This window comes from Coregonus clupeaformis, chromosome 38 (assembly GCF_020615455.1).
Source record: "Coregonus clupeaformis isolate EN_2021a chromosome 38, ASM2061545v1, whole genome shotgun sequence".
Lineage (NCBI taxonomy): Eukaryota > Metazoa > Chordata > Actinopteri > Salmoniformes > Salmonidae > Coregonus > Coregonus clupeaformis.
The window spans coordinates 6438107-6456992 of NC_059229.1; the positions used below are offsets into that span (position 1 = coordinate 6438107).

Sequence of the window (18886 nt, forward strand, 5' to 3'; positions counted from 1 at the left end):
CAATGTCTCTCACATGTTATGTTTTCCACAGCTGAGTTTTCAGCCATTGTCCACAACATCCTGACAACCTCCTGACAACCCCGCTGTTATATCTAACACAGAGCCCCGAGAGTATTATGTGGTTGTCATGCTTTTTAATAAATACAGGCAACAGATGGGGGAAAAACAATACAGGCTTATAATAGTATGATAGTCAACTTTTCCAAAAGCTGTCTACCTTATTGAAATAATTTCAGCCACACAATAGCGATTCATATTCACCAGAACATTTATTTTCAGAAACAGGATGGTCAAACACACTCTGATAGCAAATCTTGTTCATTATTCCTACTTTCTCATCCTAATTCCACTTCCTGGAACTCTAGTAAGGCTTCCTATGATTGGCAGATATCTTAAAAACAGGTATATTATTGACCTATCAGGATGAGAGGCATTGCAGTGTTAATGGTACTCCTCAGGTATTTTATTTGACAGCTCTCCTCTTTAGTTGTAACAGTGTGTGGTGTTTGTGTGGTGTGGGTGTGTTTCTGATAATATTATGCACTGCCAGCAGAGATGGACATCTAGCTGGAAGAGCGCACTGTGGTGGTTGTGAATGTGGTTTTCGATCCCCCTGCAGAAAGAAAATGAGAACGTTACAACATGCTGATTACCTACTATTACAACCATCATATATTTTCATTATAAAGTCATTATATAAAATAGATGATATTTACCTGAGCCAACAGGTCTGAAAAGGCGGATGGTGAAAATAAATGGAAAAAATTAGTTGGAGTGGTAGCCATTTTGTATCTGTCTGAATGACTAACAATAATAACTATGACTACTATGATTATTTGGGCCATGTTAAATGTATGGACGTTTATGGCCATTTCCCATAGATTTGCAGTGTTTACCTGGACTCCTCCCCTTCCAGGAGGCCCCTGTAGGTGGCGATCTCCTGCTCCAGACGGGACTTGATGTCCAGCAGCATCTTGTAATCGTGGCCCTGCGTCTCGATGCTCTGGCGCACCCTGTTTAGCTCCTGTTCCAGCATGTTGATCTGGTTCTGGTAGCCCGAGAGCATGGCGCTGTAGCGGCCCTCTGTCTCTCTCAGTGTGTTCTCCAGAGCTCCTTTCTGTGTGGCGATAGAGGTGATACAGGGTCAGTAACAGGAAATGCAATTATAGAAATAATGAAAATAAACCTCAAACCAGACATAGTTATTGCACTTAATCAACTTTGATAAGCAAATGTCAACAAACTTCTGCTAATACACTATACCAAGACTATGTTGAGAGTTAACACAAATATGCCAGCGCCACTAAGCACAGCAAGGTCACTTCTTGGGGTGCTTATTTGAAATGAGATACTGAGTTCTATGTATTCCCAAAAAAGGAATTGCAGCAGATGTTTCTTTTCTTTAAATGGCCTTTAGTGGAGGCTGCTTTGGGGAGGACGGCTCAAAATAATGGCTGGAACGGAGCTAATGGAATGGCTTCAAACACATAGAAACCATGTGTTTGATACCAGTCCACTGATTCTCCAGCCATTACCACGAGCCCATCCTCCCCAATTAAGGTGCCACCAACCTCCTGTGCTTTAGACCAAGATGGAATGTAGCCTTGTTACTGCAGCGGGATGGATTTAGATATATTTTCTGAGTTTGATAAGCCCCAGCTAAGTTCCCATGGGAGTTAGGCTCTAGCTCTTTCACTGCATTCCTTTGGAAACACTCATACTCTTGCTGTCTTCCAGAGAGGGTGCAGATGCCTTTAAAAAGCAGAAAACCTCTGCATAACCCTAACCTCCCCCGTGTCTACTAATCCCCCACTTTTAGCCTTTTTCCATTGCTTTCCCATTTTCCCTCTCCTACTCAATCTCTCTCCAAGTCCTCCCCCTTCTTCCCTCCCTCCTATCTCGTCAAGCCCTTTCAACCATGCCCTCCTATCTCGCTCTTTCCCTCTGTTGAAAGAGAGAAACTAGACTCCAGAGGATTGATAATGAGAATGGTGAAAGAGAGTCAAATGTTGATTGTTGCCAAAAGTGGCATAAAGTTGTGTAAATTATGGCCCCTAAACTGTGGTCCGTTGTCAGATGTTAGTGATGCTGGCTCACCATGCTGAGCTGTGACTGCAGCTCGATCTCCAGGCCCTGCATGGTGCGTCTCAGGTCGTTGATCTCTGTCTTGGTCGTCTGGATGATCTCTGTGCTGGTGGCCACCTCCTTGGACAGGTTGGCTGACTGAAATACAAACAAACCAGGGCCGCCATTTTAATCCCACTGTAGCTAACATTCCTGATGAACTTACACCACCATCTTCAAATACATTACAGTTAATTACATATTGTTAATTACAGTTAATTACATATTTTGGTTTTGAAGATGTAATTACAAAAAATTAGCGTGGGAGACAGATGGGGAATTTTGGTGAGGTGTGCCATGGCGACGGTTACCTTGTCGTTGAACCATGCCTCCTGGTCGCGGCGGTGTTTGTCGATGATGCCCTCGTACTGGGTGCGGATCTCCTCCATCATCCTGGACATGTCCTGCTGGGGCGCCGCGTCCACCTCCACGTTCACTGTGCCGGTGAGTTGAGCACGCATGGCTGCCAGCTCCTGTGGAATCATGGGAAATGGAGTCACTCTCATCCCTCTTACTTTCTATCCAATGTTTCAAAACAATCCCCTGCCACTAACTTTCTCCTCTCTATTGTCACTGGGGTGTGTTTATATTGAATAACATCTCATCACTGCAATGGAAAAAAGGGAAAAAAGGGAATTGCCCCCGCACCTCTACGTGGTTCTTCTTGAGGTAGGCCAGCTCATCCTGCAGACCCTCGATCTGCATCTCCAGGTCGGCCTTGGTCAGAGTGGTCTGGTCCAGCAGGCGACGCAGGTTCGCGATGTCAGCCTCCACCGACTGGCGCATCATCAGCTCATGCTCGAACCTGATTGGTTGGGAGAAAGGGAGGAAGTTATCATGAGACATTTGAATCCAAACTTGTAAATAAGACATGTACCTTTTGAGTGATTATTTGCTTGTTTGCCTCTTATAACCTAGTTTTGTAATAGCTGATACTATGGAGCTGATTGAGGAAGTGCCCTTACTTGGTCTGGAAGTCATCAGCAGCCAGTTTAGAGTTGTCAATCTGCAGCAGGATGTTGGCGTTGTTGCATGTGGCACCGTTGATCTAAAAGAAAACATGAAAGACTTTCATTGTTCACCATGGTAGAATCACAGTTAGTCAATTTGGAAGCTGATAGTATTTTGATACGCTATTGCATCTGTCGCAAAGCTTGTTGAATACACAAGGAGTTAACACTTCCTAAAAACCTAAATATGAATCTACCAGAAAAAGAAATCAGCCATTTGTAGCAGCTCCTGGAATGACCTTGTCACCTTCCTCCTTCAGATTGAACTCCTTTGCTTCATAGGTCTTAAATAGCCATCTTTTTTTAAAAATCTAATAATCTATAAATGTCAGTGACAGCTCATTGTTTTTCTAACCCTCTGTACTCTGATTAAAAACTATAAGTCAATCCTGAAGTATACTTTATGAATGTTGTGTTACTCATTCCTACATACAGTAAGCTGATTTTCCTTTCCCTAGTAGCCTGTCAGCACTGCCTACTTAACACTGCAAGATACGAAATGATGGATTTGATCAGCCAATAGCAGACGAGGTCAGCACACTACCTTGTCCTTCAGGTCGTTGATGATGGCCCAGTATTTGCTGTAGTCCCTCTCGGCGGCAGGCCCCTTCTTCTCATAATACTCCCTGATCTGAATCTCCAACTTGGAGTTGGCCTCCTCCAGCGAGCGCACCTTATCCAGGTAAGTGGACAGGCGGTCGTTCAGGTTCTGCATGGTGGCCTTCTCGTTCAGGTGGATGGCGCCGCCATCCAGGGCGCTGGACAGGTTGAAGCCGCCACCACCGCCGGATCCATAGCCGCCACCGAAGCCGGCCCCACCGCCGTACCCAGAGGAGACTGAGCGTACGGAGGAAGAGGAGATGCGGGTGCCACCGCCGGAACCACCTCCGTACACGCTGAAGGCCTTGGGGGCACTGGACACGTAGCCGACCCGGCTTGAGAGGATGTTGGAGCCCCCGGAGAAGTTCATGGGGCCGCCACCGCTGGAGCTCTTGTACGAGTAGTAAGACATGCTGACTTACTGGCTGCTGTAGGTCAGTGGAGTGGAGGAGAGAGGAGAGAGGACCGTTGTAGAGCTGGAGCCTCCAGGAGTGTGGAGTTGGACAGAGGGAGGCTGGCTCCTGATATAGTCTTAGCCCTGGGGCGGGCCTTGTGGAGGTGGGAGAGGAGAGGAGGAGAGAACAGGGAACGGACAGGGGGAGGAGAGGGTGACTTTACAACACTCTCCAATAGCCTTGGCACCGCCACAGTCTGTTTGCCTTTAAGGACCAGTGTTCAGTTTCCACCCTGTGAGGAAACTGTAATGGAATGCCTGTGTGTGTGTGTGTGGTGTGTGTGTGTGTGTGGGGGGGGTGAGTGTGTGTGTGTGTGTGTGTGTGTGTGTGTGTGTGGGGGGTGAGTGTGTGTGTGTATGTGTGTGCCTGTGTGCCTTAATTACTAGGACTTTATGCCAGTCTATCAAACTATATCACTCTCTGTTATTTGCCAGTCGTTAGGTATACATTGTTGAAACATTGAAGTATCCCTTTTTTCCAAGCTAAAGTAAAGTGTTACCTGCCACACCTAAAGTAAACATCTTATTACAGGATAAGTGCTAAGCACACTGTATCTATCATTAAAACTGTGGGTGTCTTTCATTAAAGAAATGAAATGTATTGAAACCATTAAATGGTTATTCCAAGTTACCTACATTGGTACACAGACTGCTAAGATACTTCAGCATATTGAGCTGAAGACAGCAAATCAATGACCATTTTGCTTATTCGTCAGTGAGTGATGAAATGCATCTCAAACACGTGAACATACTGTATATCAAAAATTCAAAGCAATTCATCTACCCAGAAAGTGTTGGCATGCAGTCAATTACTATTGAGCACTTTATTGATTGAAACATCATCTATATGGTAGAAAACATGACTGTATGAAGACCCCCAGACCTCTATTGTTTTACATACTCTCAGCCTGGTCCTTTTAGGGGCCCATGTACGCGGCCCATTGTTCTCCATCTACTTCAAACATCCCCTTCAGCCCCATGGGCCGTGTCCTGTGTCTCTGTGTGTTAGTGTGTAGTGTGCTAGTGTGTGTGTGTGTCTTCTGTGTTAGTGAACTGAGACTCCCAGTACGGATGAAGTATGTTGTTTTTGGCCAGGGGGAGGTAGAGTGTATGATGAAGGACGATGAGGGAGAGAGAGCCTCGGGGGGGTTGTGACTGTGTGTGAGATCAGTCTTGGACACTGGCCAGCTCCCACCCCACATCTGGTATCAGCGTCAGAGAAACAGGGAGAGCAAGGAAGGGAATGGGTCCTCATACCTCATACAATCTCTAATAGGGTTGTGCCTGAGTTGGAGGGGGATGCATTCACTTTTTCTTCATACATGTGAGAGATTTTAGTAAATTCGAGGGAAAACCACTCCCTGAATGCAAACGAAGAAGAATTGCATGCAAAACTTTGCTGCAGAATAATCCAACAAACCATACAGCAGTATACCCATTACAGAGTGGCAGACTTTAGACATTGTGCAGACTGTGCAAGCTGTGAAGTGTAAGATTAGTTTTACTCTATAGTAGAAATTGAAACATCTCCAATGTAATTTTTATTCATTCATTAATTGAATTGCAGTAAATCTTCTGTATTCACTGGATTAAAAACAAATACAGAATATAGAATCAACCCTGGTTCTAGAAGTTTCTCTGGTTCATGGAAGTTTTCTACTCTTGCCCAACCCGGCCGGTGCCAGAACCTGGCCTTGGCACAGGTGGTGAGAAGTGGGCATACCGGGCAGATACCGGGCAGGTGAATCGTCTGGAGCAGCAAAATGATGCAGTCACTGACTCACACAGACACTTAAACAACCAACCCATTGTACCGTGTCACGTCGGAGCTTGCAACCTGTAAAAATCAACAGTGTGCCTGTTTTCATTTGCACTGAATTAATCTTTCACGTTTATAGAGGTGACCGGAAAACTTTCCCTACTGTGTAGAGTGTCTGATTTCCTGCCATAAAGATACTGTAGCGATTCTTATGAATATATATTGAGTCTCAATCGTAAATTGATAAGACAATAAGGTGATATTTGCTGATGAAAAGCATGTGATATAGCATTCTGTAAAAGGTGTGGCTGACCTAGCTGAACTCTACAATACAACTCTCTGTTTGAAGAGTATGGCAGCTACTGTAGTTATGGTGCTACTACGCATGGAATAATAACCCAAAAGATGTCCTTAGGTGTCGGGCATAAAACTGAATGAGGGTCCATTTATTTCACAATGCATTGAAACCATGTGTCGTTTCTGTGTGTTTCAGTGCAGCTAAAAACTGGAGATATCCTATCCTTACGTATTGATAACAAGCTGTAGGGTGAGCAATAATTTCACTGTAGTGTTCAAAGAATGACCCCAATCTAACTCTCATAAATAGTTCTACCTGGAAACAAAAATGTTCTAACTGGAACTAAAAAGGGTTCTACTATGGGGAAAGCCGAAGAACCCTTTTGGAAACCTTTTTTCTAAGAGTATATGTTTATGATGCTTTATGCAAAAGTCTCAATGCAAAAGACTCAGGGCTCTATTCAATCTGTAAAGCTGAAGCGTTAGAGATTCCGCAATAGAAATTTAAAGGTAATTTCCGATTGAGCTGACATATGCAGCGTTTACTGTGAATGCAGTCTCCAATAAAAAGCAGGAACATTTCCTTTCAATTTTAATCACGCTGTAAAGCTGAACTTCCCCGATGCAGATTGAATAGAGCCCTCAATTTAGACTGAATTGACTCCACTTGCCTAGGCTAGAACTAAGCGCTTGACGTTTGTCTAAGGTGCACTCAAGTCTGGCTTTGTCTGAAAGGGGTTTAAATCAAATGAGTTAAGTCGCAGCTAAGAATGAGTCATTGTAGAAACACTACTCCACCCATGCACTCTTTCTTTCCCCATCCCCCTCTCTCTCCCCAGCCATACAGCTTAGTTAAACACAGGGGGATACAAAGGGAAGATAAGAACCCTTGAGAAATAGACTACCTTTGGAATGGGTGTTTTCGCCTGGGACTGAGGGAGTGCTTTAGGACAGTGTATGAGCCTTACTGACTGTCAATGTTATGAACTATGAACCGAGGGAATTATGGGGCAGGAAACGTACTTTTGGCATAACAACAAATACAAGGCATATTGTCTTGTGCTTTTTTCACGGTTTACACCTGTTAGTAGTGTTACGGTCTAAAGATCAATAGGTTTTCCTACTTGGTAAAATACCATATAACACCTGATTCAAATGACCTCCATTTAGTGGGTCCATGGAATCTGAGTCGTGCATTTATAGTGAATGAAAATGTAAATGTTGGTATGAGACACTTTCCTTTGTAATTCAATAGCCATTATCAATGATACCTCACTGTTTTATAAATATCCTAAATCAGATTATAGAACAGGCAATGGTTGAAATTGATGGAGAGATGGAAGGGGAATGGGTGTTGGTCTATACAGAAACTGCTCTCATCCCTTTTTTGTAAGTAGGGATGTGATTACTGTGATGTGAAATTTTGCCTTCGCTAGATTGAACAGAAAAAGGTGGTGGAAGTTAGTTCCACTCCGGAACTGCCCATGTCACGATCGTTTACTGAAGAAGACACGGACCAAGGCGCAGCGTGGTAAGCGTACATTTTTATTTATTTAACGTACTTAACTCACGAACAAAACAACAAACCAAACGATACGTGAAGTCCTAGGTTAACACCAAAACAAACCTTACGGAACAAGATCCCACAAATTAACTAGTGCAAAACAGGCTGCCTAAGTATGGTCCCCAATCAGAGACAACGAGCTACAGCTGTCTCTGATTGGGAACCACCCTGGCCAACATAGATCAACACGATCTAGAAACAAAAACATAGAAAACAAAACATAGAAAATCCACACCCTGGCTCAACATATAAGAGTCCCCAGAGCCAGGGCATGACAGCCCATAATTACCCTTACCGAAAGAAACTGGCTTCTGGCAAACAGTTGTGGCAAATATTTGGCCAATTTGTCACCAATCTGCCATATTTTGTAATCTGTCATATCTTGTCATCTGTCATAATTTCACATGCCAATTAGTTTTGTGGCAAACTGATGCAGCAAATTTGTGGTGACTTGAGAACTTCTGGCAAACAATTCTGGGAAATTCTACTGTTTGCTGCAAACTCATTATGAATATGCAAGGATTCATAACAACATTGAAATGTCGTATCTACATAAACCAAATCACAATACTTTAAATGAACTTGCTTCTCACAGAGAAAACTAAAACTGTACTTAGTCCCCTCCTGTACTCCCTGTTCACCCACGACTGCATGGCCACACACGACTCCAACACCATCATCAAGTTTGCAAATGACACTACGTTGGTAGGCCTGATCACCGACGGCAATGAGTCAGCCTACAGGGAGGAGGTCAGTGTGCTTAGCAGTGTTGTGCCAGGACAACAAACTCTCCCTCAACGTCAGTAAGACCAAGGAGCTGATTGTGAAGTATAGGAGAAAGAGGGGAGAGCACGCCCCCATCCACATCAACGGGGCTGTAGTGAAGCGGGTCGAGAGCTTCAAGTTCCTTGGCATCCACATCACTAAGGACTGAACATGGTCCACACACACCTGCACAGTCGTGAAGAGGGCACAGCAGCGCCTCTTCCCCCTCAGTTGGCTGAAAAGATTTGGCATGGGCCCTCGGATCCTCAAAAAGTTATAAAGCGGCACCATCGAGAGCATCTTCATTGGCTGCATCACCTCTTGGTATGGCAAATGCACCGCCCTTGACCACAAAGCACTACAGAGGGTGCTGCGAACAGCCCAGTACATCAGGGCCGAGCTCCCTGCCATCCAGGACCTCTATACCTCAAACCATAGACTGTTCACTCTGCTACCGTCCAGTAAATGTTACCGGAGCATCGGCCCTCTGACCAACAGGCTCCGAGACAGCTTCTACCACCAAGCCATAAGACTGCAAAAAAGCCCTACTGCTAAATAGTCAATTAATGGTACCCGAACTATCTTGCATTGACCCAACACACACTCACTAGACTATATATGCAAACCATATACACACTCACACATACTACATTGACACTCCCACACAAAACCCACACACATTCACATACACTACGTACGCCCACACACACATTACACACACACGCACACTCACACTTTTACACTCATAATTTGCTGCTGCTACTCTGTTCTTTATTTTACTCGTATTATTATCTATCCTGATGTGTAGTCACTTTACCCTGCCTTTATATACATATCTACCTCAAATACCTCGTACCTCTGCACATTGATCTGGTACTGGTACTCCCTGTGCATTTTATATTATTCCTCGTGTTACTATTAAATTTTTAAACTCTGCATTGTTGGGAAGGGCTCGTAAGCAAGCATTTCACGGTAAAGTCTACACTAGTTGTATTCGGCGCATGTGACAAATAATATTTGATTTGATAGCTATCACATCAATTGTGCAAAATATGATAGCTAATGTTAGCTAGCTAGCTAAGCACTAACCAGCTAGCTAAGGCTAGCCACTGCTAACGTTAGCTAGCTAGCAAGTCAGTGGTGCTGACAGATTGAAACTGATATAGCAACAAAATGTGTTTCACTCTATCCCATAAAACATGACATTGCTAACCAGGCATCAATTAGCTAACATAAGTTTAGTAGGAAGTTTAATTAATAAGTTAGGCACTAATCGGACAACTTTGGTAGGCAGCTAGATAGTCCGGGTCGATATTCACGTAACAATAAGGAATACCCCTCGACAACGCCCACAAATTGGGGAAAACAAACATTCTTTCCCAATGACCCCCAGTGTAAAAGAGCCAACTTCGTCGTAGATTTTTTGTTATACAGAAATAACAAAACATGCCGAAAAGTTGCGGTGTCGTTCAAGTGAGGGAAAAAAGTATTTGATCCCCTGCTGATTTTGTACGTTTGCCCACTGACAAAGAAATTATCAGTCTATAATTTTAATGGTAGGTTTATTTGAACAGTGAGAGACAGAATAACAACAAAAAAATCCAGAAAAACGCATGTCAAAAATGTTATAAATTGATTTGCATTTTAATGAGGGAAATAAGTATTTGACCCCTCTGCAAAATATGACTTAGTACTTGGTGACAAAACTCTTGTTGGCAATCACAGAGGTTAGACGTTTCTTGTAGTTGGCCACCAGGTTTGCACACATCTCAGGAGGGATTTTGTCCCACTCCTCTTTGCAGATCTTCTCCAAGTCATTATGGTTTCGAGGCTGACGTTTGGCAACTTGAACCTTCAGCTCCCTCCACAGAATTTCTATGGGATTAAGGTCTGGAGACTGGCTAGGCCACTCCAGGACCTTAATGTGCTTCTTCTTGAGCCACTCCTTTGTTGCCTTGGCCTTGTGTTTTCGGTCATTGTCATGCTGGAATATCCATCCACGACCCATTTTCAATGCCCTGGCTGAGGGAAGCAGGTTCTCACCCAAGATTTGACGGTACATGGCCCTGTCCATCGTCCCTTTCATGCGGTGAAGTTGTCCTGTCCCCTTGGCAGAAACACCAACAAAGCATAATGTTTCCACCTCCATGTTTGATGGTGGGGATGGTGTTCTTGGGGTCCTCCTCCAAACACGGCGAGTTGAGTTGATGCCAAAGAGCTCCATTTTGGTCTCATCTGCCCACAACACTTTCACCCAGTTATCCTCTGAATCATTCAGATGTTCATTGGCAAACTTCAGACGGGCATGTATATGTGCTTTCTTGAGTAGGGGGACCTTGCGGGCACTGCAGGATTTCAGTCCTTCACGGCGTAGTGTGTTACCAATTGTTTTCTTGGTGACTATGGTCCCAGCTGCCTTGAGATCATTGACAAGATCCTTCCGTGTAGTTCTGGGCTGATTCCTCACCGTTCTCATGATCATTGCAACTCCACGAGGTGAGATCTTGCATGAAGCCCCAGGCCGAGGGAGATTGACAGGTCTTTTGTGTTTCTTCCTTTTGCGAATTATCGCACCAACTGTTGTCACCTTCTCACCAAGCTGCTTGGCGATGGTCTTGTAGCCCATTCCAGCCTTGTGTAGGTCTACAATCTTGTCCCTGACATCCTTGGAGAGCTCTTTGGTCTTGGCCATGGTGGAGAGTTTGGAATCTGATTGATTGATTGCTTCTGTGGACAGGTGTCTTTTAAACAGGTAACAAACTGAGATTAGGAGCACTCCCTTTAAGTGTGTGCTCCTAATCTCAGCTCGTTACCTGTATAAAAGACACCTGGGAGCCAGAAATCTTTCTGATTGAGAGGGGGTCAATAACTTATTCCCCTCATTAAAATGCAAATCAATTTACAGTGGGGGAAAAAAGTATTTAGTCAGCCACCAATTGTGAAAGTTCTCCCACTTAAAAAGATGAGAGAGGCCTGTAATTTTCATCATAGGTACACGTCAACTATGACAGACAAAATGAGGGGAAAAAATCCAGAAAATCACATTGTAGGATTTTTTATGAATTTATTTGCAAATTATGGTGGAAAATAAGTATTTGGTCAATAACTAAAGTTTCTCAATACTTTGTTATATACCCTTTGTTGGCAATGACACAGGTCAAATGTTTTCTGTAAGTCTTCACAAGGTTTTCACACACTGTTGCTGGTATTTTGGCCCATTCCTCCATGCAGATCTCCTCTAGAGCAGTGATGTTTTGGGGCTGTCGCTGGGCAACACGGACTTTCAACTCCCTCCAAAGATTTTCTATGGGGTTGAGATCTGGAGACTGGCTAGGCCACTCCAGGACCTTGAAATGCTTCTTACGAAGCCACTCCTTCGTTGCCCGGGCGGTGTGTTTGGGATCATTGTCATGCTGAAAGACCCAGCCACGTTTCATCTTCAATGCCCTTGCTAATGGAAGGAGGTTTTCATTCAAAATCTCACGATACATGGCCCCATTCATTCTTTCCTTTACACGGATCAGTCGTCCTGGTCCCTTTGCGGAAAAACAGCCCCAAAGCATGATGTTTCCACCCCCATGTTTCACAGTAGGTATGGTGTTCTTTGGATGCAACTCAGCATTCTTTGTCCTCCAAACACGAAGAGTTGAGTTTTTACCAAAAAGTTATGTTTTGGTTTCATCTGACCATATGACATTCTCCCAATCCTCTTCTGGATCATCCAAATGCACTCTAGCAAACTTCAGACGGGCCTGGACATGTACTGGCTTAAGCAGGGGGACACGTCTGGCACTGCAGGATTTGAGTCCCTGGCGGCGTAGTGTGTTACTGATGGTAGGCTTTGTTACTTTGGTCCCAGCTCTCTGCAGGTCATTCACTAGGTCCCCCTGTGTGGTTCTGGGATTTTTGCTCACCGTTCTTGTGATCATTTTGACCCCACGGGGTGAGATCTTGCGTGGAGCCCCAGATCGAGGGAGATTATCAGTGGTCTTGTATGTCTTCCATTTCCTAATAATTGCTCCCACAGTTGATTTCTTCAAACCAAGCTGCTTACCTATTGCAGATTCAGTCTTCCCAGCCTGGTGCAGGTCTACAATTTTGTTTCTGGTGTCCTTTGACAGCTCTTTGGTCTTGGCCATAGTGGAGTTTGGAGTGTGACTGTTTGAGGTTGTGGACAGGTGTCTTTTATACTGATAACAAGTTCAAACAGGTGCCATTAATACAGGTAACGAGTGGAGGACAGAGGAGCCTCTTAAAGAAGAAGTTACAGGTCTGTGAGAGCCAGAAATCTTGCTTGTTTGTAGGTGACCAAATACTTATTTTCCACCATAATTTGCAAATAAATTCATAAAAAATCCTACAATGTGATTTTCTGGATTTTTTCCCTAATTTTGTCTGTCATAGTTGACGTGTACCTATGATGAAAATTACAGGCCTCTCATCTTTTTAAGTGAGAGAACTTGCACAATTGGTGACTGACTAAATACTTTTTTTCCCCCACTGTATAACATTTTTAACATGCGTTTTTCTGGATTTTGTTGTTGTTATTCTGTCTCTCACTGTTCAAATAAACCTACCATTAAAATTATAGACTGATCATTTCTTTGTCAGTGGGCAAAAATACTTTTTTCCCTCACTGTACATGTAACCAGGTCAAAAATCATGACCTAAGGTTCGCAATGCTCCCACATAGGAAATAGAGCCTGCAAGAAGAGCCCTCTGGCTTCAGGCTATTTGGCGTGGGAGAGTGGGAAATGTGGGGACCCGGTGTCCAAGTAGGCTACACATAGCCATGTGTGTGGTTAAACATTGAATCACAGGTAAGACATTTAACTTGTTTAGTATAGTTTGTTTGTAACTCCACTCACTACTTGTAGCTGTATAGTGGAAGAAATCCTCTGCCGATCTGTTTGCCACTAGTGACAATAAATATGATTGTTGCCAAAGGTTTGCCACAGATTTGCCAGTAGTGGCAAATATTTGAAAACGTTCTGGCAACATTTTGTGGCACACTTTAGTTTGCAGCAAATTTACCACAAATTTGCAGGAAGTTTGCCACAACAAATTATTTTTTGTAAGGACACACACCGTTTTCCTCAAATAAAACAGTTTACTGTTCTGTATATCACTTCTACCCATCTATCTCTAGTATGTACTGTATCTCTCTATGGCATGGCCCGAACCAGGGGCCAGTATTCAAAAAACGTAGATTAGGAGTAGGAGTAGTAGAATTAGGAACGCTGATCTAGGACCAGTTTTTCCCTTTAGATCACAATGGATAGGATTATATGATTATATGAGATGCTTTGTGAATATGGGCCCTGGTTACTATTTATTTACAACTTGGCTGCCATGGTGATTGCACCTGATCACATAGTACCAGAAGGTGAATATCTCATCATAGGGTGTGAGTGTTTTCCTTACTCATGCTTGAACGTCTCCTTGTCTATTGTTGAAGTCTGGATCGGCTGGATTCCTATCGTGAGTACAAACGGATACAGTCTCACAGTGTTGTTGTCATCAACCACAACAACAAATGACACAGTGAGAGCTGATGGCCGGTACACCGTTCCCATGCCTGTCACACGCCTGCAATTGCCTGTTCCTTAATCTCTGAGTGACAGGTGAAGTTGTTAAATATGTTTGGGCTGCAGCATTGAAATCCTTGACTTTTTTACAGACACCTTGACTTTTTCCACATTTTGTTACGTTACAGCCCTATTCTAAAATGGATTAAAAAAAAAAAAATCCTCAGCAATCTACACACAATACCCCATAATGACAAAGTGAAAACAAGCTTTTAGAAATTCTTGCAAATGTATACAAAATTAAATACAGAAATCCATTATTTACATAAGTATTCAGAACCTTTGCTGTGAGACTCGAAATTGAGCTCATGTGCATCCTGTTTCCATTGATCTTCCTTGAGATGTTTCTACAACTTAATTGGAGTCCACCTGTGGTAAATTCAATTGATTGGACATGATTTGGAAAGGCACACACCTGTCTATATAAGGTCCCACAGTTGACAGCGCATGTCAGAGCAAAAACCAAGCCATGATGTCGAAGGAATTGTCCGTAGAAGATTGTGTCGAGGCACAGATCTGGGGAAGGGTACCAAAACATTTCTGTAGCATTGAAGGTCCCCAAGGACACAGTGGCCTCCATCATTCTTAAATGAAAGAAGTTTGGACCCACCAAGACTCTTCCTAGAGCTGGCTGCCCGGCCAAACTGAGAAATCGGGGGAGAAGGGCCTTGGTCAGGGATGTGACCAAGAACCCGATGGTCACTGACAGATCCAGAGTTCCTCTGTGGAGATGGGAGAACCTTCCAGATGGACAACCATCTCTGCAGCACTCCACCAAACAGGAGTGCTCCCCCCACCATGATTCACCGTAGGGATGGTGCCAGGTTTCCTCCAGACGTGACGCTTGGCATTCAGGCTGAAGCATTCAATCTTGTTTCTTGTGGTCTGAGGGTTTTTAGGTGCATTTTGGCAAACTCCAAGGGGCTGTCATGTGCCTTTTACTGAGGAGTGGCTTCCGTCTGGCCACACTCTACCATAAAGGCCTGATTGGTGGAGTGCTGCAAAGATGGTTGTCCTTCTGGAAGGTTCTTCCATCTCTACAGAGGAACTCTAGAGCTCTGTCAGAGTGACCATCGGTGTTCTTGGTCACCTCCCTGACCAAGGCCCTTCAATGCTGCAGAAATCTTTTGGTACCCTTCCCCAGATTTTTGCCACGACACAATCCTGTCTTTGATCTCTACGGACAATTCCTTCAACCTCATGGCTTGGTTTTTGCTCTGACATGCACTGTCAACTGTGGGATATTATATAGACAGGTGTGTGCCTTTCCAAATCATGTCCAATCAATTTACCACAGGTGGACTCCAGTCAAGTTGTAGAAACATCTAAAGGATGATCAATGGAAACAGGAGGCACCTGAGCTCAATTTCGAGTCTCATAGCAAAGGGTCTGAATACTTATGTAAATAAGGTATTTTCATTTTTTTTATACATTTGCAAACTGTTTTCACTTTGTCATTATGGGGTATTGTGTGTAGATTGATGAGGATTTGAATTTTTTAAATCAATTTTAGAATAAGTCTGTAACGTAACAAAATGTGGTTTGAAGTCAAGGGGTCTGAATACTTTCTCAAGGCACTGTATGCTACTCTGTGATAATGGTAGAATAATATGATTATGTGGGTACACATATCACATTTTTTTATGCCTAAAATGTTATCCCAGGGCTACAGACAGTACATTGGCACAAAGCATAGAGAGATTTAATTTGGATCTGTTCTTTTCATTGCACTGTATCAACAGAGACAGAGTGCCAGTGTTGTCTGGCCCTCCATCCTTCGTCACCTATCTACATCCATACAGATAAATCTCTATGGCCACACCCTACTGCAAGTCAACCTGATATAACATAATACCTGTGGAGATAGTGCACACTCTAGTGGTAGCAGAGAGGGACATCAAAACCACTGAACCTTCCAGATCATATCACAACTGTTGCGTAATCATTGACGGAAGTAAAGTCTATAATCCAAAGCACATCCTTTTTTTATTTTGCCAAGTGGGACATGATCCTTGATCATGATTGTTTTGTTACCTGGATCAACAATACAATACCAACAGGGTATAAGTTTGGCTCCTGGATGCTGATTGGCTGAAAGCTGAGGTATATGAGACAATATACCATGGGTATGAGGCAAAACTACTTGTTTACTGGTCTAATTACGTTGGTAACCTGTTTATAATAGCAATAAGGCACCTTGGGGGTTTGTGGTATACAGTGGCGACCCGTCATTCAGAGCCCCACCTGTTTTGAGCGCCACCTGTTTATAAAAAAAATATATATATATATAATTTATTTAGCCTGTTTTGCGTTAATACGTGTGACATATCAGTTTGCAAACAATGTAAAAAAATATATAATTGATTTAATAAAGCCGCATACACACATGGTCTTTTTTGCTTTCTTGAGTAAAACAGCTCCAAAATGCAGGTGTTTCAGCCTAGCTCAGTGCTTTCTGTGGTGGTGGGGCAGCCAGCGGAAAATACGGAGCGTAGGGGTTGGTAATGTTCTCTAGTTGCGCCGTGATTGGCTCAGTGTTCTGTCACTCATGGGGACAGTATGTCACCGCAAAATCTACGTGGATAGCTCGAAAATTCAAGCCCCTTGGGTGCTGCCATAGAGTTACATTAGAAGTGCCCATCCAAGAAGGCTCAAGGTCATTGGCCACAGATAAAATGATGTCAAATCACGTTATATCTACCGTAGCTTTGATTGGACTGGTCATGTCAACATCATACTTGAAAATCTCAGCTAGCAAGCTAGACAAGTAGTCATCATCATGAATCACGTCGACAATCTACTGGCAAATCCTTTCATTTTCAATCCTTGTCATATGAAGAGAAGTTATAGATAAAACGTATCGGTGCTCATCGGCCATTGGACATAGACATTACACAACAAGTTGGAAATTGCAAATTCAACAATGAGTGGTTTGGAAAGAATCAGTGGCTAACTGCAAGCATTGCAAAACAACCACTAGACTGCTATTCAGTGGAGTGGGTGTGTGGTCCAAGTCTGGGTTTAAGGGTCTCTTTTCCAAGCTTAAAAGGATAAACATTCACATGCCATTGGCCAGAAAGGTTTGAATACATTGGCCATGCTGTCAATCCAGCATGGCTTCTGCCACGTTTAAAACAACTGGAAACTCGGAACTGGGAAATCTCAGACTTCAGGGAATTCAAGACACTGATGGTTACTGATGGTAGGCTTTGTTACTTTGGTCCCAGCTCTCTGCAGGTCATTCACTAGGTCCCCCCGTGTGGTTCTGGGATTTTTGCTCACCGTTCTTGTGATCATTTTGACCCCACGGGGTGAGATCTTGCGTGGAGCCCCAGATCGAGGGAGATTATCAGTGGTCTTGTATGTCTTCCATTTCCTAATAATTGCTCCCACAGTTGATTTCTTCAAACCAAGCTGCTTACCTATTGCAGATTCAGTCTTCCCAGCCTGGTGCAGGTCTACAATTTTGTTTCTGGTGTCCTTTGACAGCTCTTTGGTCTTGGCCATAGTGGAGTTTGGAGTGTGACTGTTTGAGGTTGTGGACAGGTGTCTTTTATACTGATAACAAGTTCAAACAGGTGCCATTAATACAGGTAACGAGTGGAGGACAGAGGAGCCTCTTAAAGAAGAAGTTACAGGTCTGTGAGAGCCAGAAATCTTGCTTGTTTGTAGGTGACCAAATACTTATTTTCCACCATAATTTGCAAATAAATTAATAAAAACTCCTACAATGTGGTTTTCTGGATTTTTTGAAAATTACAGGCCTCTCTCATCTTTTTAAGTGGGAGAACTTGCACAATTGGTGGCTGACTAAATAAAAAATTTCCCCACTGTATTGTTTAGTGTTGTGTTGTGTTGTGTAGTGGCTTTGCTGGCATGCATCTAAAATATATATTTTTTGTTTGGCCCACCAAGATTTACATGCTAAAATCGCCACTGGTGGTATATGACCATCGTACTGTTCCACGGCTAAGGGCTGTATCCAGGCACTCAAGTTTGCGACGTGCATAAGAACAGCCCTTAGCCCTGGTATATTGGCCATACACAACAACCCCTCGGGCTTTATTGCTTAAGTATAGTTCAACCTGAATAGTAATTAGGCTACAAAAATAATGATTACATCTAGATTGAAGTGGTGGTTGAATAAAAGGCTAATTAGGCTTCCTGATAATTACATGACATAATTACATAATTACATCATTATATAATTACATCATTACATAATTACATTACATCATTACAAACAGCAATAACTATTTGGTTGTTTTGTGATTCATTTAAAAAAGCACCACCTGCAAGGCAGGTTTTTTCTGGTTAACACAGAACATATTACAAACATATTACAAACACAACAGTGGTCAAATATGTTTTTGTGAACGTGACAACATCTGTGACTCCATGGATTAGATTTGTGACCAGCATTTTACATATTTGTGACTTGCATTACATTTGTGAGTTGCTCCACATATTTGTCAGTTGTGTTTTATGGATCAGTTTGTGCAGATTTAAGATATGGCATTCAGATGCATAAAAATGAGATAAAAATGAATATATCACAATTACTTTTAGAAATGCATCTGTTTGGTATCCTAGCTTCCTTTCTTTCCTATCTTAGTGTCCTCCTTTCCTTAATCCTTTCCTCCCCTCTTTTGCTTTCCTACCTCTCTTTCCTTTCCTCCTGTCCTAGGTCCCTTTCCTTTCTTTGCTCCCTTTCCTTCCTTAGCT

The 18886-nt window shown here is 43.1% G+C and overlaps 1 protein-coding gene across 1 annotated transcript; it reads right to left on the reverse strand.

The window, feature by feature from the left end:
- Positions 1-250: 250 nt before the first annotated feature.
- Positions 251-4239, reverse strand: LOC121534049 (keratin, type I cytoskeletal 13). Its single transcript, XM_041840479.1, has 8 exons — positions 3679-4239; positions 3090-3172; positions 2773-2929; positions 2436-2597; positions 2098-2223; positions 897-1117; positions 717-730; positions 251-613 (listed from the first exon to the last, which is right to left on the reverse strand). The coding sequence occupies exons 1-8, from the start codon at positions 4144-4146 to the stop codon at positions 564-566; spliced, it is 1281 nt and encodes a 426-aa protein (XP_041696413.1). The 5' UTR covers positions 4147-4239; the 3' UTR covers positions 251-563.
- Between the last annotated feature and the right edge of the window lie 14647 nt (positions 4240-18886).

Bases quoted from the DNA above. Each gene is read 5' to 3' on its own strand.
- LOC121534049 (XM_041840479.1), bottom strand. From the start codon at position 4,146: ATGTCTTACTACTCGTACAAGAGCTCCAGCGGTGGCGGCCCCATGAAC. The intron at 2,930-3,089 runs GTAAGGGCACTT...CCAACCAATCAG, and splicing joins GCTGATGACTTCCAGACCAA to GTTCGAGCATGAGCTGATGA. The intron at 1,118-2,097 runs GTGAGCCAGCAT...ATCGCCACACAG, and splicing joins TGCAGTCACAGCTCAGCATG to AAAGGAGCTCTGGAGAACAC.